This window comes from Natator depressus, chromosome 8 (genome assembly GCF_965152275.1).
Source record: "Natator depressus isolate rNatDep1 chromosome 8, rNatDep2.hap1, whole genome shotgun sequence".
NCBI classification, from domain to species: Eukaryota; Metazoa; Chordata; order Testudines; family Cheloniidae; genus Natator; species Natator depressus.
In genome coordinates this window covers 48,223,807-48,246,232 of record NC_134241.1, presented here as the reverse complement: position 1 = coordinate 48,246,232, position 22,426 = coordinate 48,223,807, and the positions used below count along the sequence as shown (strand labels likewise).

The 22,426-nt window shown below is 42.8% G+C and overlaps 1 protein-coding gene across 4 annotated transcripts in view; it reads left to right on the top strand.

Moving 5' to 3' along the window:
- Positions 1-22,426, top strand: part of RC3H1 (ring finger and CCCH-type domains 1) — a 111,399-nt gene that overhangs the window by 69,584 nt on the left and 19,389 nt on the right. For 3 of the 4 annotated variants that reach the window (XM_074960971.1, XM_074960974.1, XM_074960973.1), the window contains exons 3-9: positions 7,619-7,739; positions 9,430-9,669; positions 11,718-11,893; positions 13,903-14,103; positions 14,714-14,846; positions 18,750-18,868; positions 20,597-20,709. In XM_074960971.1, the coding sequence (XP_074817072.1) occupies positions 7,619-7,739; positions 9,430-9,669; positions 11,718-11,893; positions 13,903-14,103; positions 14,714-14,846; positions 18,750-18,868; positions 20,597-20,709 (1,103 nt within the window). The remainder of the gene's footprint in view (positions 1-7,618; positions 7,740-9,429; positions 9,670-11,717; positions 11,894-13,902; positions 14,104-14,713; positions 14,847-18,749; positions 18,869-20,596; positions 20,710-22,426) is intronic. The other variant, XM_074960972.1, reaches the window with a different exon arrangement.

The following is a 22,426-nucleotide window of genomic DNA, read 5'->3' as shown; positions in this document are numbered from 1 at the left end:
TGCCTGATGGGGCTGAAACATTGTCGCGGGTGGTTCTGGGTACATATCGTCAGTCCCCCCCTTCCCTCCCTCCCTCCGTGAAAGCAAGGGCAGACAATTGTTTCGTGCCTTTTTTCCTGAGTTACCTGTGCGGACGCCATACCACAGCAAGCATGGAGCCCGCTCAGGTAACCGTCACCGTATGTCTCCTGGGTGCTGGCAGACGGGGCACGGCATTGCTACACAGTAGCAGCAACCCATTGCCTTGTAGCAGCAGACGGTACAATACGACTGGTAGCCGTCCTCGTCATGTCCGAGGTACTCCTGGTCGCCTGTGTGATCAGGAACGCCTGGGCAGACATGGGCGCAGGGACTAAATTTTTAGTGACTTGACCAGGTCATTTTTTTTAGTCCGGCAGTCAGTCCTATTGAACCGTCTTATGGTGAGCAGGCAGGCAATATGTCCTTCTGCACCGTCTGCTGCCAGCCAAAGATGTAAAAGATAGATGGAGTGGATCAAAACAAAAAATAGACCAGATTTGTTTGTACTCATTTGCCTCCTGCCCTGTCTAGGGGACTCATTCCTCTAGGTCACACTGCAGTCACTCACAGAGAAGGTGCTGCGAGGTAGATCTAGCCATGTATCAATCAGAGGCCAGGCTAACCTCCTTGTTCCAATAAGAACAATAACTTAGGTGCACCTAAGTTAACTAAGTTAACAATAACTTAGGTGCATTTCTTATTGGAACCCTCCGTGAAGTCCTGCCTGAACTACTCCTTGATGTAAAGCCACCCCCTTTGTGGATTTTAGCCTCCTGAAGCCAACTCTGTAAGCCGTGTCGTCAGTCGCCCTTCCCTCCGTCAGAGCAACGGCAGACAATCATTCCGCGCCTTTTTTCTGTGCGGACGCCATACCAAGGCAAGCATGGAGTCCGCTCAGCTCACTTTGGCAATTAGGAGCACATTAAACACCACACGCATTATCCAGCAGTATATGCAGCACCAGAACCTGGCAAAGCACTACCGGGCGAGGAGGCGACGTCAGCGTGGTCACGTGAGTGATCAGGACATGGACACAGATTTCTCTGAAAGCATGGGCCCTGCCAATGCATGCATAATGGTGCTAATGGGGCAGGTTCATGCTGTGGAACGCCGATTCTGGGCTCGGGAAACAAGCACAGACTGGTGGGACCGCATAGTGTTGCAGGTCTGGGACGATTCCCAGTGGCTGCGAAACTTTTGCATGCGTAAGGGCACTTTCATGGAACTTTGTGACTTGCTTTCCCCTGCCCTGAAGCGCATGAATACCAAGATGAGAGCAGCCCTCACAGTTGAGAAACGAGTGGCGATAGCCCTGTGGAAGCTTGCAACGCCAGACAGCTACCGGTCAGTTGGGAATCAATTTGGAGTGGGCAAATCTACTGTGGGGGCTGCTGTGATGCAAGTAGCCCACGCAATCAAAGATCTGCTGATATCAAGGGTAGTGACCTTGGGAAATGTGCAGGTCGTAGTGGATGGCTTTGCTGCAATGGGATTCCCTAACTGTGGTGGGGCCATAGATGGAACCCATATCCCTATCTTGGCACCGGAGCACCAAGCCGGCGAGTACATAAACCGCAAGGGGTACTTTTCAATAGTGCTGCAAGCTCTGGTGGATCACAAGGGACGTTTCACCAACATCAACGTGGGATGGCCGGGAAAGGTACATGACGCTCGCATCTTCAGGAACTCTGGTCTGTTTCAAAAGCTTCAAGAAGGGACTTTATTCCCAGACCAGAAAATAACTGTTGGTGATGTTGAAATGCCTATATGTATCCTTGGGGACCCAGCCTACCCCTTAATGCCATGGCTCATGAAGCCGTACACAGGCAGCCTGGACAGCAGTCAGGAGCTGTTCAACTACAGGCTGAGCAAGTGCAGAATGGTGGTAGAATATGCATTTGGACGTTTAAAGGCGCGCTGGCGCAGTTTACTGACTCGCTTAGACCTCAGCGAAACCAATATTCCCACTGTTATTACTGCTTGCTGTGTGCTCCACAATATCTGTGAGAGTAAGGGGGAGACGTTTATGGCGGGGTGGGAGGTTGAGGCAAATCGCCTGGCTGCTGGTTATGCGCAGCCAGACACCAGGGCAGTTAGAAGAGCACAGGAGGGTGCGGTACGCATCAGAGAGGCTTTGAAAACCAGTTTCATGACTGGCCAGGCTACGGTGTGAAAGTTCTGTTTGTTTCTCCTTGATGAAACCCCCCCGCCCCTTGGTTCACTCTACTTCCTTGTAAGCTAACCACCCTCCCCTCCTCCCTTTGATCACCTCTTGCAGAGGCAATAAAGTCATTGTTGCTTCACATTCATGCATTCTTTATTCATTCATCACACAAATAGGGGGATGACTACCAAGGTAGCCCAGGAGGGGTGGTGGAGGAGGGAAGGAAAATGCCACACAGCACTTTAAAAGTTTACAACTTTAAGATTTATTGAATGACAGCCTTCTTTTTTTGGGGCAATCCTCTGTGGTGGAGTGGCTGGTTGGCCGGTGGCCACCCCACCGCGTTCTTGGGCGTCTGGGTGTGGAGGCTATGGAACTTGGGGAGGAGGGCGGTTGGTTACACAGGGGCTGTAGTGGCAGTCTGTGCTCCAGCTGCCTTTGCTGCAGCTCAACCATACACTGGAGCATACTGGTTTGGTCCTCCAGCAGCCTCAGCATTGAATCCTGCCTCCTCTCATCACGCTGTCGCCACATTCGAGCTTCAGCCCTCTCTTTAGCCCGCCACTTACTCTCTTCAGCCCGCCACCTCTCCTCCTGGTCATTTTGTGCTTTCCTGCAGTCTGACATTATTTGCCTCCACGCATTCGTCTGTGCTCTGTCAGTGTGGGAGGACAGCATGAGCTCGGAGAACATTTCATCTCGAGTGCGTTTTTTTTTTCTTTCTAATCTTCACTAGCCTCTGGGAAGGAGAAGATCCTGTGATCATTGAAACACATGCAGCTGGTGGAGAAAAGAAAAGGGACAGCGGTATTTAAAAAGACACATTTTATACAACACTGGCTACACTCTTTCAGGGTAAACCTTGCTGTTAACATTACATACATAGCACATGTGCTTTCGTTACAAGGTCGCATTTTGCCTCCCCCCACCGCGTGGCTACCCCCTCAACCCTCCCCCTTCCCTGTGGCTAACAGCGGGGAACATTTCTGTTCAGCCGCAGGCAAACAGCCCAGCAGGAATGGGCTCCTCTGAGTGTCCCCTGAAGAAAAGCACCCTATTTCAACCAGGTGACCATGGATTATATCTCACTCTCCTGAGGATAACACACGAACGGATGTTGCTTGAACGCCAGCAAACATACACTGCAATGCTTTGTTGTACAATGATTCCCGAGTACGTGTTACTGGCCTGGAGTGGTATAGTGTCCTACCATGAAGGACGCAATAAGTCTGCCCTCCCCAGAAACCTTTTGCAAAGGCTTTGGGAGTATATCCAGGAGAGCCGCGAATGCCAGGGCAGAGTAATCCTTTCACATGCTTGCTTTTAAACCATGTATAGTATTTTAAAAGGTACACTCACCGGAGGTCCCTTCTCCGCCTGCTGGGTCCAGGAGGCAGCCTTGGGTGGGTTCAGGGGGTACTGGCTCCAGGTCCAGGGTGAGAAACAGTTCCTGGCTGTCGGGAAAACCGGTTTCTCCGCTTGCTTGCTGTGAGCTATCTACAACCTCCTCCTCATCATCATGTTCTTCGTCCCCAAAACCTGCTTCCTTATTGCCTCCATCTCCATTGAAGGAGTCAAACAACACGGCTGGGGTAGTGGTGGCTGAACCCCCTAAAATGGCATGCAGCTCATCATAGAAGCGGCATGTTTGGGGCTCTGACCCGGAGCGGCCGTTCGCCTCTCTGGTTTTCTGGTAGGCTTGCCTCAGCTCCTTCAGTTTCACGCGGCACTGCTTCGGGTCCCTGTTATGGCCTCTGTCCTTCATGCCCTGGGAGATCTTGACAAAGGTTTTGGCATTTCGAAAACTGGAACGGAGTTCTGATAGCACGGATTCCTCTCCCCATACAGCGATCAGATCCCGTACCTCCCGTTCGGTCCATGCTGGAGCTCTTTTGCGATTCTGAGACTCCATCATGGTCACCTCTGCTGATGAGCTCTGCATGGTCACCTGCAGCTTGCCACGCTGGCCAAACAGGAAATGAGATTCAAAAGTTTGCGGTTCTTTTCCTGTCTACCTGGCCAGTGCATCTGAGTTGAGAGTGCTGTCCAGAGCGGTCAAAATGGAGCACTCTGGGATAGCTCCCGGAGGCCAATACCGTCGAATTGTGTCCACAGTACCCCAAATTCGACCCGGCAAGGCCGATTTAAGCGCTAATCCGCTTGTCAGGGGTGGAGTAAGGAAATCGATTTTAAGAGCCCTTTAAGTCGAAATAAAGGGCTTCATCGTGTGGACGGGTGCAGGTTTACATCGATTTAATGCTGCTAAATTCGACCTAAAGTCCTAGTGTAGACCAGGGCTGAGGAAGCCTGGAGGCCATCCTTGATCTCCTGCCAGGATTGAACTTGTTTTTAAGATTTAACTTGTCTTGTAAAATGTGTGCGCACACGCGTTGTAGTGGTGGGGAAATATGAATCTTAACCTTTTATGGAGGAGATGACGCTCTTCTGTGTAAACTAGGTTGGGATAATAGAAGTTCAGCTCTTCCAGTTGGTGGAGCTTGTAAATTGCATAAAACAGCTTAATTTTTTTTTTATTTTAACCAACAACAAAAAATTAATGCATTGTAAATGTTGTGTCACTAAATACTTTTTTGAATGCAAATGCAAAATTTAAGTTGAAAACACACACATCATATTGTCGGAAATATTTGTGGACATCAGTATGATTATATGCTAAAATCTCATTCAGGTAAAGCTCCTCCCCAATAAAGAAACCATATCAAAGCCAGGCAAAAATTTCAGTGTCCCTTGGATGGTTTTGATTTCTGATGAATTAGCTGAAAAAAGAAATCAAAAAATCATAGACTATCAGGGTTGGAAGGGACCTCAGGAGGTCATCTAGTCCAACCCCTTGCTCAAAGCAGGACCAATCCTCAACTAAATCATCCGAGCCAGGGCTTTGTCAAGCCTGACCTTAAAAACCTCAAAGGATGGAGATTCCACCACCTTCCTAGGTAACCCATTCCACTGCTTTACCACCCTCCTAGTGAAGAAGTTTTTCCTAATATACAACCTAAACCCTCCCCTCTGCAACTTGAGACCATTACTCCTTGTTCTGTCATCTGCTACCACTGAGAACAGTCTAGATCCATCCTCTTTGGAACCCCCTTTCAGGTAGTTGAAAGCAGCTATCAAATCCCGCCTCCTTCTTCTCTTTTGCAGACTAGATAATCCCAGTTCCCTCAGCCTCTCCTCATAAGTCATGTGTTCCAGCTCCCTAATCATTTTTGTTGCCCTCCGCTGGACTCTTTCCAATTTTTCCACATCCTTCTTTTAGTGTGGGGCCCAAAACTGGACACAGTACTCCAGATGATGCCGAATAGAGGGGAATGATCACGTCCCGCCATCTGCTGGCAATGCTCCCGTTTATACAGCCCAAAATGTCATTAGCCTTCTTGGCAACAAGGGCACACTGTTGATTCATATCTAGCTTCTCGTCCACTGTAACCCCTAAGTCCTTTTCTGCAGAACTGCTGCCTAGCCACTCAGTCCCTAGTCTGTAGCGGTGCAAGGGATTCTTTCGTCCTCAGTGCAGGACTGTGCACTTATCTTTGTTGAACTGCATCAGATTTCTTTTGGCCCAATCCTCTAATTTGTCTAGGTCCCTCTGTGTCCTATCCCTACCCTCCAGCGTGTCTACATCTCCTCCAAGTTTAGTGTCCTCTGCAAACTTGCTGAGGGTGCAATCCACGCCATCCTCCAGATCATTAATGAAGTAGTGAACAAAACCGACCGTTGGGACACTCCGCTTTATACCGGCTGCCAACTAGACATGGAGCCATTGAGCACTACCCGTTGAGCCCAATGATCTAGCCAGCTTTCTGTCCACCTTATAGTCCATTCATCCAGGCCATACTTCTTTATCTTGCTGGCAAGAATACTGTGGGAGATCATATCAAAAGCTTTGCTAAAGTCAAGGAATAACACATCCACTGCTTTTCCCCCTCATCCACAGAGCCAGTTATTTCATCATAGAAGGCAATTAGGTTAGTCAGGCATGACTTGCCCTTGGAGAATCCATGCTGACTGTTCCTGAACACTCTCCTCTCCTCCAAATGAATGCCTCCTCCTAATGCTTTAAAAAAACAAACAAAAAACAGCTAACCTATTGTGGTATTAGAGTCTTAGACTAATAACTTTGTGCTCCATAGTGTGTGTGTACACCTAGCACAAAGTCACTAGTTGTTAATGGGTTTACTGTCTCGCCCTTTTTGCAAGTGTAGCCTGATACATGTGCTGTTATCATTGTCTCCCTAAACTAAAAATGACAGTAGCCCTAAGTCAGTGGTTCTCAACCAGGGGTACACGAACCCTTTGGGGTACACAGAGGTCTTCCAGGGGGTACATCAGCTCATCTAGGTATTTCCCTAATTTTACAACAGGCTACATAAAAATCAATAGAGAAGTCAGTACAAACTAAAATTTCAAACAGACAATGGCCTGTTTATACTGCTCTATATACTATACACCGAAATGTAAGTACAATATTTATTTTTATATTCCAATTGATTTATTTTATAATTATATGGTAAAATGAGAAAGTGAGCAAGTTTTCAATAAGTGTGCTGTTAACTTGTATTTTTATATCTGATTTTGTAAGCAAGTAGTTTTTAATTGAGGTGGAACTTGGGGTTGAGAGCCACTGCCTTAAGTGATTAAAGTTTGGGGAGGAAATAAAGCAATTACATACATCAGTTTGTGCGCTTCATCTTAGACACAAGTCTAATGTGCAGTGCAGCAGTTTGACTATTTGCCTTTCTATAGACAATTTTAGAGCAGCGAAGTCCTCAGTGTAGATCTGCACATACCTGCAAACCAAACCAGCTGGTAAGTCTAATTTTAGGCCTACTAGCTTTGAGTGTCTTTCTAAATATCTTGCTTTAGCATCAAAGACTGATGACCAGTACATATGAAACAACTGGTGTGTTGTTTTAATATCTGATATACTGGAGTGTGTTCCAGTAAATTATAAGTGTTCTGCTTTTTATCATTTCAACCACTAAATCAAAATGGTTGTGTTGCCACAAATTCCAAGTAAACTTGAAATCATTGCAAGCTTCAGCATGTCTTTTAAACTTCATTCTAAGGCGTACATTGATATGTGCCACAAGCTTACTAAAGTGCCTTTGTGCTGCCATATAATACAACTAGCTAAGTAAAGAGAAACTGTTAGACTTCTTAGCATCATCACACAATATGTTTAATATCAAACAATTTTTAAAAGCTTCAGGTTGAAAAAGCTTTTCAAGTGTTAAGAATACCACGGATGAAGTGAAATGTCAAGGGTTCTAAAGCTGGAGGACGTTCCCAAGTTAATGTGGAAAGGTTGGGTAGTTGGGCGTGAGAGAATATTTGACATTAAAGAGCTTGGTATGGTGTGTTTGTGTGTCTGTGCATACTGTGGTGTGTAAGTTTACCTTCATCTGTTTTCAGGTTCCTGAGCAGCAGCCAATTACTTTGTGCAGTGGAGTAGAAGACACCAAACATTATGAGGAGGCCAAGAAATGTGTGGAAGAATTAGCGTTGTACCTCAAACCACTCAGCAGTGCGAGAGGTAAGTCCTGCACTGCCCTACTTCCTTGGAAGGGAGAACTGATAACAGATAATAGTTCGCAAAAAGAAAAGGAGTACTAGTGGCACCTTAGAGACTAACCAATTTATTTGAGCATCAGCTTTCGTGAGCTACAGCTCACTTCATCGGCTGTAGCTCACGAAAGCTAATGCTCAAATAAATTGGTTAGTCTATAAGGTGCCACAAGTACTCCTTTTCTTTTTGCGAATACAGACTAACACGGCTGTTACTCTGAAACCAGATAATAGCTCATCACTTCTTTTAAAAAGACCTTACACCATCAAAATAATTCTAGTTAAACCCACTTGAAAAAAGGTCAAGTCCTATTAAAGAAATGGGTTTTCTAAGCACTAAAGCTATTTCTTTAGTACCGTGGTCCCCAACCTTTCTGTGGGAATAGCATATTCCTATTCCCAGAAGACTGTGGCGGGCGCCAGACACCCCGCTGCCAAAATGCTGCCGAGAAGCCGGCAGCGGCAAGAAGTGTCGCTGCCAAAATGCCGCCGAGAAACGGCAACGCTTCTCGGCAGCATTTCGGCAGGCGGTTCTTCAGTGGTGGCATTTCGGCAGTGGTGTCCTGTGGGCGCACACAACTGCCCCGGTGGGTGCTGTTTGGTGACCCTTGCTTTGTGGGGGGGAGGGGGAGATAGATCTTACTCTAAAATCACAGTGATACAAGTCTCTGATAGGTTTTACCTTGTTGTAGCTAGTCAAGGCCATCCCTGTGCTCTTGACCTCCACTAGCTACATCGAGGTAAGTCACCTGTTTCTTGTCTTACCTATCTCACCGTAAAAACTCCATTTTGTAGTCAAGATATAACCTGAAACAGGTAAAGTAAAATTTTGTTTGATGTCCCATGGGTCAATCCAGGAAAGCTGGACTTGAATTGTTCAGCAAGCAGATGGGAACAGGAAGTCGAACAACTTCAATGTCATGCTATAACGGGGTGGCTTGACTCTTAGACTGGAGGGCTGGGGCTAGCCAACACTGATTGCACATGTCCTTATATAGGTACTGGATCTGTCTGAGTAATCCTGTTTGAACAATTATAATAACAATAGAACTCTTTTATTTAAATATCTGTGTGCTGGTCTAGGTGATTGTAAATGTCTATACGTGAGACACCTGCTAGCCAGAGATAGCTAGAAAGGATGAGAGAGACCGAGATGAGGCCCCATCAGTGAGCCTGGGGTATAATCGGTACTAGTAATACTTGGGTTTTTCTTTAAAGCAAACAAACTTTTTGCCTTTTACTAAAGATTTCTACTAGGCTATTCTCTCTAGACCTGCTCAAGGGTTTCATCTTTCATATCTGCCTATGGTTAAAAGGTTTTTAACAAATTTATCTTCACCTCATTCTGAGTCTCCTGGCAAAGCTATGAGCAGCTGAAGCACTAAAGCTGTCTAGTGAGCAGTTGGTTTGTTTTTTCCCTTCAAGCACTGCCTGAAATGAACCTTTCAAAGTTCACAGTGCATTTTTGACAGGTTTGGATGTAGTGTTCAATGTACTAAAATGAAGTGCAGCAGGAGCTGGTTAGAGGATGTTTAAATTGCAAAACACAGAAGTTGAAAGTTGGCTTGGCTAGAAGAATGTGACACCTGTAATGCTTTTAGATAATCCTGTAGAAGGAGAAATTTGGCTCATTGTCTTTTGTATGCTTTTTTCTGAAGGTGTGGGTCTGAACAGTACCACTCAGAGTGTGCTAAGTCGCCCCATGCAGAGAAAGCTTGTGACGCTAGTTCACTGCCAGCTAGTAGAGGAAGAAGGGCGGATCAGGGCCATGCGTGCAGCACGGTCACTAGGTGAAAGAACAGTCACAGAGCTCATTCTTCAACATCAAAACCCCCAGCAACTCTCTTCCAACCTCTGGGCTGCAGTGAGGGCCAGGGGCTGTCAGTTCCTTGGGCCAGGTATGTATCCATGAGACCACTAGTTCTTCTGCAGTAGCAGGATTCAGGGATTGGAGAAAAAAAGATGGCTGGAAACTGCCTTGGCAGTGTTATTCGGCGGGGGCTTCTCTTCAGATATTTTGCAGTAGGTCTTCTGACTTAATGATAACTTTGAACTATTTGTATTGTCTTTCAAATATTTTTAGGGCTTATTCTGTCTTTTGTTGTTTTTGCAAAGCTCAAAAAAATCTGATGTCTTCAGTTGTTGACATGAACAGAGAAGACTGAGTAGTTTGCCTCAAGGTGGAGAGGTTTAAATCCGTGATTTTTAAAATTACTAACTTTAATCATGGGTTAAATCAGCGAGCAGGAAACCTTCATTTAAGTGATTAATTTGCATTTGTACTTTAGGAAAGAGAAAAGACAGGTTGATAATCATTAAAACATATTGATTTGCAACTAAATAAAGCTTCTACACTAAATTTAGTGGTACTTTTCACTCGCCAGGAGAGTACACAATACCTATACATGGCTATAAAAGCAATTATAACGAAGGTTAAGATTTTGTCATGGTTATTTTTAGTAAAAGTCAGGGATAGGCTGTGGGCAATAAACAAAAATTCACAGTCTGACTTTTATGAAAAATAATGGGCCGTGGGAGGGGGCTGACAGGGAATGACTGAAGCTGGGGGGGCAGGGAGTGGGGGCAGCACATTGCTGTTCCTGGCGGTCTCCTGCCCCCCAAGAACTCAGGTGGAAAATGTCACACACGTCTCTGGAAGTCATGGAATCCATGACCTCTGTGGCATAACCTTATCCTTAATTGTAGTTTAAGGTACATATTCTTAATTTTTATGTTTTTACTATGTTAGAAAATGGTGAATGGTGCATTTTTTAATTTACTAAATAATTTAATTTTTACTTGTTTGTGTACACCTGCATTTGGATGGAAATTAAAATTAAGTGCATAATTAAAAAAAATTTTTTTACTTAAATATAACTACCTTAATGTGTTTTGTATACACCAGAGAAAAGGATTATCAAAACATGTTTTGCATTTATAACTGATTTATTAAACAAAGGAAATATCTGTAGCTAGTGACTTGAACTGATTCTTTCTAGTGATCACATCCTTCAAGATTTTAGGACTGGTAGATTTCATCCTCTTGTACCTCGTTTTTATTCATATATTGGAAAAGGAAAAAAAGCTTTCCTGCTTTTACATCTCCCAGTTTATTTCTCAACTTTGAATGAATTAGTCAATGAACTGAACTAGTTGAAATAAACTGAATTAAAATACTCTGTACCTGCAGACAAGGCTTTTGCTGTCAAAAGCTGGTCTAGCACTTCAACAAACTTCTGCGAGTTCAGTGATTCGACGTTCTTTAAAACTTTGGCAGCAAGCATGTAGTGGTTGAATTATTTTAATTTAGTTTAAATAATTGTAATAGATTAGAATAAGTTTAGGCCTTAATATAGGCTCTCATAATTAAAAATTTATTTTAAATAAGTTTATTTTTAAAAGGAAACATTTATTTAAGTTTAAAAATCTATTTTTTGTCCACCCTCGTTTGCCTCTTCCGTTTGTTCTCGTTTTGGAAGAACATAGCCCTAGTGAGGAGAGTACAGCATTAGGGATGAGTAGATATGAATTTTTTTTCTTTTTGCTCTACCCCTGACTTGTGTGCCTAGTCCTCCCCTGAAAATGGGGGATTCCTTTTTCCTCCTAAGCTCATAAAAAGAGAGGGCTGGACACACTCCATCTGCTGCTCTGTAACATGGGACCAACAAGCTGGGGGGCTCTGACTGCAGCGGGATGGGAGGTAGTTGAGAAGTTTGGTGCTTAGGCAGCTGGTTTGCTGATACCTATCCCTGCACCCTCCTTCCATTATTAATGCAAGGGTGTTGAAAGTGTCTTCCACATGCCCTACTACTTTCTGGGAGCTTTGGAGTGACTTTGCCCCTTTCGGTTACCTACTGCACCCATTTGTAGGGAAAGCATGTTATTAATGCAAGATCATTCTTGGTTTGTTTCATTTTTTTTTCTTTTGTTGCTTTGTATTTTCCAGCAATGCAAGAGGAAGCACTGAAGCTGGTTCTGCTGGCTCTGGAAGATGGATCTGCTTTGTCACGAAAGGTCTTGGTTCTCTTTGTAGTGCAGAGATTGGAGCCACGATTTCCTCAAGCTTCTAAAACCAGCATTGGGCATGTTGTCCAGCTTCTTTACAGAGCCTCCTGCTTCAAGGTATGAAGTAAACCCTGCGTGGAGGTTCCACAATGCAAGGAAGATTTACTTGCTATATCCCAGAAAATGCTAAAAGACCTCATTAAATTTGGAACCACACGCCAATCCGTCCTGCAAATGAAGAAGGCTTTTATTTGCTTGCATCTTTTGAATTTATAGTTATCAGTGGTTATTCATTATCAGTTGTTCAATCAAGCTGGGCGGGCATATAGAGTGGGGTCCCACAGGGATCATTTCTGGATCCAGTTCTGTTCATTATATTCATAAATGTTGTAGATAATGGCAGAATGAGTACACTAATAAAGTGTGCAGATAATACCAAGCTGGGAGGGGTTGCAAATGCTTTGGATTAAAATTCAAAATGATCCGGACAAACTGGAGAAATGGTCTGAAGTAAATAGGATGAAATTCAATAAGGACAAATGCAGAGTACTCCACTGAGGAAGGAACAGTCAATTTCCCACATACAAAATGGGAAATGACTGCCTGGGAAGGAGTACAGTAGAAAGAGATCTAGGGGTTATAGTGGATCACAAGCTAAATATGAGTCAACAATATTGCGGGCACGCACACAGCAAAAAAAAAAAATCAAACATTGTTCTGGGATGTATTAGCCGGAGTGTTGTAAGCAAGACACAGGAAGTAATTCTTCCCTTCTACTCTGCACTGATAAGGCCTCAGTTGGAGTATTGTGTTTAGTTCTGGGTGCCACATTTTAGGAAGGATGTGGACAAATTGGAGAAGATCCAGAGGAGAGCAGCAAAAACAATAAAAGATCTAGAAAACATGACCTATGAGGGGAGATGAAAAAAAAAACAAAACCCATTTTTTTCAGTCTGGAGAAGAGAAGAGTGAGGTGGGACGTAAGTTTTCAAGTACATAAAAGGTGTTAGAAGAGGAGGGTGAAAAATTGTTCTCCTTTAACTTCTGAGGATAAGACAAAAAGCATTTGGCTTAAATTGCAGCAAAGGTGGTTTCGATTGGATTTAGGGAAAAACTTCCCAACTGTCAGGATGGTTAACCATGGGAGCAAATTGCCTAGGTAGGTTGGGAAATCTGTCATTGGAGATTTTTAAGAACAGGTTAGACAAAATCTTGTTAGGAATTATCTAGTTATGATATAGTCCTGCCTTGAATGCAGGGGACTGGACAAGAGAACCTACTGAGGTCTATTTCAGTTCCACGCTTCTGTGATTCTATGATTAAATGTATGACACTTGTATTTTCAGAATGGGTCTCATTTGTGAAGTCCCGAATGTTCAGAGAGTTCATGGAGGGGGACTTTGGCTGTAATTTGGTTTTAAGTTGCAAGTGAAATGCAAGTTTGGGCTCAGAGTAGGTCATAGTGGATGAACAGTATCAAAACCACCAAACAAATTAGCTTATTTTCTGTCTGCTTAGGAGAGACTTGCTGGTAGAATACCCTAGGATATGTTGACTGAGTTGATTGTATGGTGGTTAGGATTGAACTAGTGTGGGGTGCTGCACATCAAGGGTGAGATTCATTGGTAGAGCTGCATAAGGGAAGCCTATGCTGTTGCTGACACCATGTTTTTATAGTATGTCCATTCTTTGCACAAAAATTCACCAAAATGAAGTTACAATCAAAAAAGACTAAACTGAAATTGTATTGCGTTGTTGCTGCTGGTGAAAGATTTCCACGATGAAGTGAAGGAACTCAGGCACCATGGTGATGGGTACCAGTGTAAAAATCTAGAATGCAACGCTTCTCTCTCTAACATCTGGAATCAGGCTTCAAGTCACTGATCTATACATCTGAGTTAATGTATTCCATAGCATTTCAATATATGAATATAGGAAAGCTTATCCCTTATTAGTCAGGAGAAACCATTCTCATTTGTTGGTGTTTACTGTGTAGCACTGTGATATTAATACTATTTTGGGAGGAGGAAACTTGGTACTAATCTAAGAATGTATTTGCTCTGAGCTTGGCACTGCCATCTGATTTATCCCTGGCTCATTGTGATGGGCAACTTTCTCCCCTTCAGGTGACTAAACGTGATGAGGACTCCTCCCTGATGCAGTTGAAGGAGGAGTTCCGTACCTATGAAGCTCTGCGAAGGGAACATGATTCCCAGATTGTGCAGATTGCCATGGAAGCAGGTTTACGCATTGCACCGGATCAGTGGTCCTCGCTGCTATATGGAGACCAGTCCCACAAATCCCACATGCAGTCCATCATTGACAAGGTAAAGCCACCTCAAATCAGCCCAACCATCTGTTCTCTTCCCCAGCTGTTTTGTAACCTAATATCTCGTCGTGAGTCGATGAAGGGCTATTCTACATTTGAAATGTTACAGTGGTACAGCTGGAGCACTTCAGTGTATCTACTCACTACAGTGATGGAAGTTCTCCCATCATCATAGTTAATCCACTTCCCATAGAAGTGGTAGCTAGGAAGAATTCTTATTACTGTTACCTTGTCATCCAACCCCCACCTTCCTTTCTTTTATTACACTTATGTTAAATTAGATTGCAAACTTCTTGGTCCAGAGACCAAAGAAAGCTTTGGGCCTTTCGGAGAGGTCTAGCACAATGGAGCTTCAATTCTTGTTGGTGTCACTGGATGCTACTGGAATATAAATGACTTAGAACATCCAGGGAGAACCAAAGCCTCTGATGTATCTTTGGTTGAGGTGTAGTCTTTCATATTGAAGAAAGGGGAGCACATGGTGAAGAAATCTTGGGTGAAAATGAAATGAAACGATTGGAAAGTGACTCTGTGACCTAGTGGAGCAGCCTGCAGAAGCAGTGAGGGCTGCCTTGCCTGTAGAAAGTTAATTGTTACAATTTTTTAAGTTGCAGACCCCAGCCTCATTTGCACAGAGTGTTCAAGAACTAACCATTGCTCTCCAGAGGACTGGAGACCCAGCCAACCTGAACAGGCTTCGACCTCACCTAGAGCTCTTGGCAAATATTGACCCTAGTCCAGGTAAACCTGTTAGCCTCTTGTAAGGTCATAGTAGTGTCTGCTTTAACGGAATGGCCTTACTGTATTAGCTGTTTAATCAGAACTCTGTGTCTTGAATTTTTCCTGAGCGGTTTGTTTTTGTCTTGAATATTCTCTACAGTGGTAGGTTCTCAGAATTTTGGACTACACACTTTTTTATTATTATTATTTTTTTAAATCAGAAGGCATTTTCCATGCAAGAATTATTGAGGAATCTTAATCCTAATACTCTGGAACTACATAGAGTAGGAAAAGGTCAGGCTAGATAGACAAGCAGTTTGTTTTTTGTGGGAAGTGTCATGCCATTTTGCTGGCTGCTCAGAAATTTTGAATGGCTGAAGTCCTCCAAGATCACAGAATGGAAGAGGGAACCCTTCAGGGGAAAGGGAGTGGGGAGAAAGAAAGTAGGGACTGGGAAGGGGAATCCAAGTTGTGGGGAAGGCAGAAGAAAAGGCAGATTGGAGAGGGAACTTGAGGAGAAGGGGAGTGGATTGGAGAGGAGAGGAGAAAATAAATGGTAGAGGTTAGGTGGGTACCTGAGAGGGGAACCTAAGCTCATGTGGCTGAAGACTGCTCTACCCACCTGTAAAATAAAATGTATAGCCTTAAATCTACTCACTAGTGGTGAGTGGGAAGCTTTCCCCAGTGAGTGTGGAGGCCTAAGCTATCTATTACTACAGGAACTGATAAGGGGTTTTGGTTGTTTGTAAAGTTGACTCTTATGGTTGCAAAGAGAACCTTCAAAATATGGACCAGTTAGTGCTTAGCAACCAAAAATGCAGTGCTTTCTTCCTGAATCTGCCAAAGAGCTCTGCTACTGCTGTTTACACCTGTGGGAAAGAAGAGTAGAGTGAATTTGACAGCACTGCTGCTATTTAATCCCTGGCAACGCTGGAATTATCAAGTACCATGGCAGTGTTTTGGGCAGTGGCAGCTGCTGCTACTTGAGAAAACTAAGACACAGAAGAGAATTGAGGAGAGAATAACAAAATAACATAAGGTGACTGCAGGAGTATTGGTCATGGAAATCCTCCCCTTTTAAGCACACAGGTAGGGTGCGGGGGAGAATATCAGATCTTCCCCCTGCCTGCTTCCTACTCTGGGGCAGGGAGAAAGGACAGAAATCTCTTTTTCACTTTCTGGAACTACAGGAGGGCAGAAATTCAAATGTATCAGATACCTACTAGACAGAGGCTGATTATAGAAGATGGAGTCATCAGTGCCCCTCCTTTTCCCCAGCAGATGAGTCTTCAATGGATCTCGACTTACCTTGATGATGTGCTTGGACCCAACTTACATTTTTCATAGATATATTAGCTAGAAGGTGTCTGATAAATTAAAGATATGATGGGTGTAATAGATTTTGAGACTCAGTGTATGTAGAGCACTTTGAGATCCACTGATTCAAGGTGCTGTGTGTGTGCGTGCGTGCGCTCGCAGCCAGTGGTATTATCTTCTGCTGGATTAGGTTAAATAGCTGGAAGAGAAATCAACCAGATAAAAGAATAAATATCTATTCTGGCTGATGGCCCATAGTTACTGATTCTGTCATGTATTAAATAGTGGTTGATTTGTGGAATTGTATTGCAGTATACAATTGTATTCCTTAAATTGTATTGTTTCACATCTGGGGGCGGGGAGAGAGAGAGAGAGAGAGAAACTTGTGGTGTTTTACAATGAGTGCCTCTCTAGATGATCTAGGACAGGGGTTCCCAAACTGTGGTAAGTGTATCCTGGGGGGGTTCGTGAGACATCTTGGGCGGGGGAGGGGGGATAATGCAGGAAAAACTATGTAACGGTGGGTTTTAATTTATTTATTAATTTATTGCGTTTTCATAATAGGCTACATCAGATTAAGCATCTCTGAAATGTTCATAACTCTGAACAAAAAGTTGTTTTTTCAAAAGTTTGTAACTGAACATTGACTTAATACAGCTTTGAAACTACTATGCAGAAGAAAAATGCTGCTTTTAACCATCTCAATTTAAGTTACACAAGCACAGAAAGTTTCCTTACCTTGTCAAATCTTTTTTAAACTTTCCCTTTATTTTTAGTAGTTTACTTTTAACTCGGTACTGTACCATATTTGCTTTTTTTTTTTTTGTTTGGTCTCTGCTGCAGTCTGATTGCGTACTTTGAATTCCAAATGACGTGTGTGTTGACTGGTCAGTTCATAATTCTGGTGTTCATAACTCTGAGGTTCTACTGTAATTTACTTCAAGAGAACGCAGATACAGAGATGCTGATGTACAGAGCCCTCACCTCCATTCACCGTACAGCACGGGCTCAGTTGCCCAGCAACTGTCCAGTCTAACTGAAATCAGAACTTAATCAGGGTTTGGGTGTTTTTTCTGGTTGTATATGTTGCTCTATAACTATTGTGACCAAGTTCTTGCTCTACCTTGGTGGGTCTTGCGCTTATTGGCGGATTTGCTCGCCTTGGAGCTTCACGGCAGCCCTCAGCTTGGCCGTTTTTCTGAATTCACAGTTCAAGGTCGACGACTCCTGTGTCTGACCAGGAGTTCGGAGGATTTGGGGGGAACCCTGGCCCGCCCTCTACTCCGGGTTCCAGCCCAGGGCCCTGTGGAATGCAGCTGTCTAGAGTGCCTCCTGGAACAGCTGTGCGACAGCTACAACTCCCTGGGCTACTTCCCCATGGCTGCCTCCCAACACCTTCTTTATCCTCACCATAGGACCTTCCTCCTTGTCTCTGATAATGCTTGTGCACCTCAGTCCTCCAACAGTCCGCGTTCTCACTCTCAGCTCCTAGTGCCTCTTGCTCCCAACTCCTCACATGCACACCACAAACTGAAGTGAGCTCCTTTTTAAAATCCAGGTGCCCTGATTAGCCTGCCTTAATTGATCCTAGCAGCTTCTTGATTGGCTGCAGGTGTTCTAATCAGCCTGTCTTAATTGTCTCCAGAAGGTTCCTGATTGTTCTGGAACCTTCCCTGTTACCTTACCCAGGGAAAAGGGACCTACTTAGCCTGGGGCTAATATATCTGACTTCTATTACTCTCCTATAGCCATCTGGCCTGACCCTGTTGCACTACATTTGTACGTAACAGTGAAATATGGACAAATGGCTAAAGAGCAGTAGTGTTAAGAAGAATACAAAATATCAGTGATGAGAAGGGTAGGAGTATGCAGGCAGCTGGTAGATCTAGAAGGGTGTACTCAATAAGAAGTTTGGGAACCTCTGATCTAGGGTGATGTTGGCCTTTGTAGATAATATTGCCTAAAATAATGTCTGTGTGATATAGGGCCTTGCGGAGGTATCATGCATCTGGAGGACAGGCCCTGTCCTGCAGAAAAGACCCTGCTTCCAAAAACAATCCACTTCCAGTGCACCAAACACTAACGTACGTCAGAGCTGTTCCGTCACAGTTAGATATATTAAACCAATATGTTTTGGTGCAGCATTTTTAAAATGAGTTGTACAAAAGAGTGGTGTGAAAACAAAGAATTTGATCAAGTATTTTCTGTGCAAAAGACTTTTGTGTACTTGTCAAGTTTCTATAGTACTGTCAAAATCAAAATATGTGCAGTGATTTTACTTGTCAGTCTGTCAAAGCTGAACTAGGAACTAAAGCACCAGTGTTTCCTGAATTTTTTTTCTAACATGCCAGATACTGGCTTGCTGATTTATGTAACTTGTTGTGCAGCTCAATTCTCTGACATTGTAATATTCGTTTTTTAAATGATCAATACAGAGACTCCGAGCGTTTTTTTTTTTTTGATTCCTGGTAAAGCGCTCCTTGAGGTTTGCTACTTAAATTTTTGTGTATTTTGGGTTTTTTAACATTGAAATATTCTTGATAACTAGTTGTGGAAACACCTTAATTTTAATTGTAAGACATGTTCTGTTTTTTGTGAATGCTGCAGATGCCCCACCCCCAACATGGGAACAACTAGAAAATGGATTAGTTGCTGTGAGGACAGTGGTACATGGACTAGTTGATTACATTCAGAATCACAGCAAGAAAGGAACAGATCAGCAGCAGGTAAAGACTGGAACATTAGGAATCTGGGAAACTATTAGCCTCTAAACTTTGGTTGGAGCAAATGGCACAGATTTATTTGTATGTGACCTGGCTTCAAATATACTTCAATAAAACTAGTTTGGGAGTCTCATTGTAGTGCCTCGTGAGTATTGTCCTCTACAGGCAATCATCTCGCACATCTTTGCACAGTAGATCAGGATGAAGAGAAGAAAATCTAATCCATCTGAAGCTACAGGGAAATCAATGGCAAACCCCTTTCCAAAAAAAAAAAAAAAAATCTTTGTGCCAATGTTCCTTTTTTTAAAAACTGGCATATTTCACACATGAGGTGGCACCTTTTGAGGGACGCAATACCAGTACTTCTTGCTTGTAATGGTTCTGTAAAGCTTAAACACTTGGAACTTGAGTGAAGTGCTATTATAAATCCCCAAACTGAAAACCTTTGTTTCAAGAACTAACTGAGGTAGCTAAACAGTGTTGTTACCTATCACATAATTTACCAAACCTCATAGTCTTTAAAGCAAGGAGCTGCAAGGGCGATCAAAATTAGCATTAAAATGGGATTGTAACTGCAGCCTTTGTGTGGAGGCCATCAGCTAGCCATAGTTTTCATGCACAGCTGGGACAAGAAACCAAATCCTCCTACTTCCCAAAAAGCAGGTGTGTGCCACATAGCTAGCAGAGCTCTGTTGCTCATGTCTGATAGACATTTCCTTCCATTTTTTCTTATGTACAACTAGCCAGTAGAGGGCAACATGCTCACATACACCATGCACTATTCAGTTCCCACTGAAGTAAATAGTGGTGATGGGGAACTTCAAAATCCCAGTGACCTCCATGGGACCAAGATTGGCTCCCAAAAAGTTCACCCAAAAATAATTTAATTTTTATTTATCAACTACTATGTTGTTCAGATACAGCCAGCACAGGAATTTTCAGTGAGAGGTAATTAATATTTGAAGTTCACAGGGGGTAGTAATGGGCCATTTTGAGATAGAGGGAGACTCAAGTAAAGTGTTAAACTGGTAAAATTTCAAGTATGGGATAACTTGTTAATCTGTAACTCAAAAATAGCTTGTTGAATTTTCTGCAGGCTTTGAAGAACCCTTTCCCTTTGCCTGCTAAGTAAAAATGGCCATTTTAAGATAACTAAGATTAATGTAGATTAACATTAAAATCAGTTAGGTATTTGGGTATGGGTGTTAATTTAGCAAGTTTTCTGCCCTCAATGTGAAATTCTGGCTTGCTTCAATGATGGTAGCTTCCACGGTACTTGATAGTGTGTTAGCCCCAACACTCAATCTGTGATTACTAAGTGTTTTTTTTAATAATGTGAAAAGAGACACCAAGCTGCTTTCAGAACTGTCAGTAATGTTTTGTCCACACTTGTTTGTTATCTGAACCCACAGGCTGTTCCAATTCAGCCTCAATAAATAGTTTTGCTTATGTAATCACTGATATGGATGAGTCCTTTAAATCTGGCACTGGATCTGCTGACATAGTACCTAATCCTGAGTACAGTGTACAGTCGTATCAAATTATCATACACACAAGTCCTTCAATTGCTTATCTCACCCTGCAGTCATCTCTGAATAAATTTTGTCAATAATTATTCACTTTGAACATCGTATTTTATTGAGAGCATGGTAGTCTAAAGTACCCTCTTGGTTAATTCCGTGCATTAATTTATACTCAAGTGCCTTATTTTGTTGTCTTTACTCTTCATAGCCTCCTCAACACAGCAAGTATAAGACATATATGTGCCGAGACATGAAGCAGAGAGGAGGGTGTCCCCGTGGAGCCAGCTGCACCTTCGCACATTCGCAGGAGGAATTAGAAAAGTAAGAGTGCCTTGTATAGTGAAAACCTTTCCTTGCCTTTTTTCCCCTGCCATTATCAATGGAAGCCATTTATCAGAATTGTGAGAATGAGGAAGGGGGGTGGGTGGGTGTGTTTTACCAGTTAAGAAGTTTTTCTGGTGTTTTCTTAAACTCGCTTTGCCTTGTTTGGCAGTAGTACAGCTATGAACAGTTAAAAATCCTGTAGCAAGCATACTTAGTGCATTAAGAAAAGGAGTACTTGTGGCACCTTAGAGACTAACAAATTTGTTAATCTCTAAGGTGCCACAAGTACTCCTTTTCTTTTTGCTGATACAGACTAACACGACTGCTACTCTGAAACTTAGTGCATTGTTTTTCTTCCTGATTTTAAACATACTTCCAAAGTGCGCTGCTTTGACTGTTCCCAAGTGTTTTTCTCGTTACCTCAATTTTATAATCAGGTGAGAGAGGAAGGTTGGAGCTGATAATCCTTCAAATCTTCAGCTCTTTCTTGGTCTTGTACCTTAAGCTTTTACACTACCTTGAAGAGCTTGAAACTCAGGGTTAACCTTGCTCAGAGCTCTCTTCTTGCAACAGTAACTCTGTTGAACTTGTCATTTACATAGTGGCTTATAAACCAGGAAAGCTAATGTTAACAACATAATGAAATGCCATCTGTGCAAGTGAATCCTGGGATAAATAAATTATAGAAGCTGTAGTTTTAGAGAGAGCTGAATATTTGAAAGAGCAGAATTGTGTTGGTCTAAATGTCTCAGGTTGGGGTTTTTTTGGACTTTTTAAAAGCTAAGCAGTGATGATGCTTTTAAAGATTAGAATTTCATTCTATAGTTCAAAATTTATATTTTATATGGCTTATTTCTCAAAACTTTGGCATTTTGGGCTGAAATTACTCATGAGTGTTCTCAGCCCAAAGGTTACATTTTTTAACTTTGAGAAATACCAGTTCGGATATTCAGAAATGTTACTTCATGGTCATGTTTTAATTTTCTCTTTAAAATTAAAAAAGAGAGAGGAAAAAATGCCACATTTTGATTGTATAAAATTAATGAACCACAATTGTGCCCTCTTATACATAAGAATAAGATCTCTTTGGGAGGGAATGCTTTACAGCTTGATAGAATACTGTACTCAGAGTTTGGAACCTAATTATCTTCAACTGTGTGTTCTTCTCTACTCCTAACCATGGCTCTACCTGTCATCCTCACAGGTTGTCATGGTATATAGATGAACTTTGATAGATGAAACAGGGAAGAGGCTAACATACCAGATGTGGATATCTCATGTAGTTTGATCAGCTATGACACATAATTAGTAAAAGTCCTATGCCGTAATTGTGATGGAAACAGTTTTCTTTTCTTTCACTGTGGTGTCCATGAAGTACTGATTGGAAAAGCTGTTCTAGACCGTTGGTATTCTGGTGAATCCAGGTTACCTCAGCTCTGAAACAGTTGAGTATATGTGCTGTTATTTCCAGGTGTTTTGAAGGTGGTGTCTATTGTATCCAGACTCAATTGGCAGCTTCAGTGGCAGTAGTTCTGTTTTGGGAGGGGGAAAATGTCATCTCATCTTGAGTTTCAAATTGTGTGCTCACTGAAGGTCTAAAGGTGGCTGGATAACTTTGAGCTGTTTCTGATCTGTGCCTTTCCCTTCTGCTGAACTCCAGTGAAGAGCTATTTGATTCATTATTAGAATTAGAGGGTCAGTGCTTTCCTAAAAG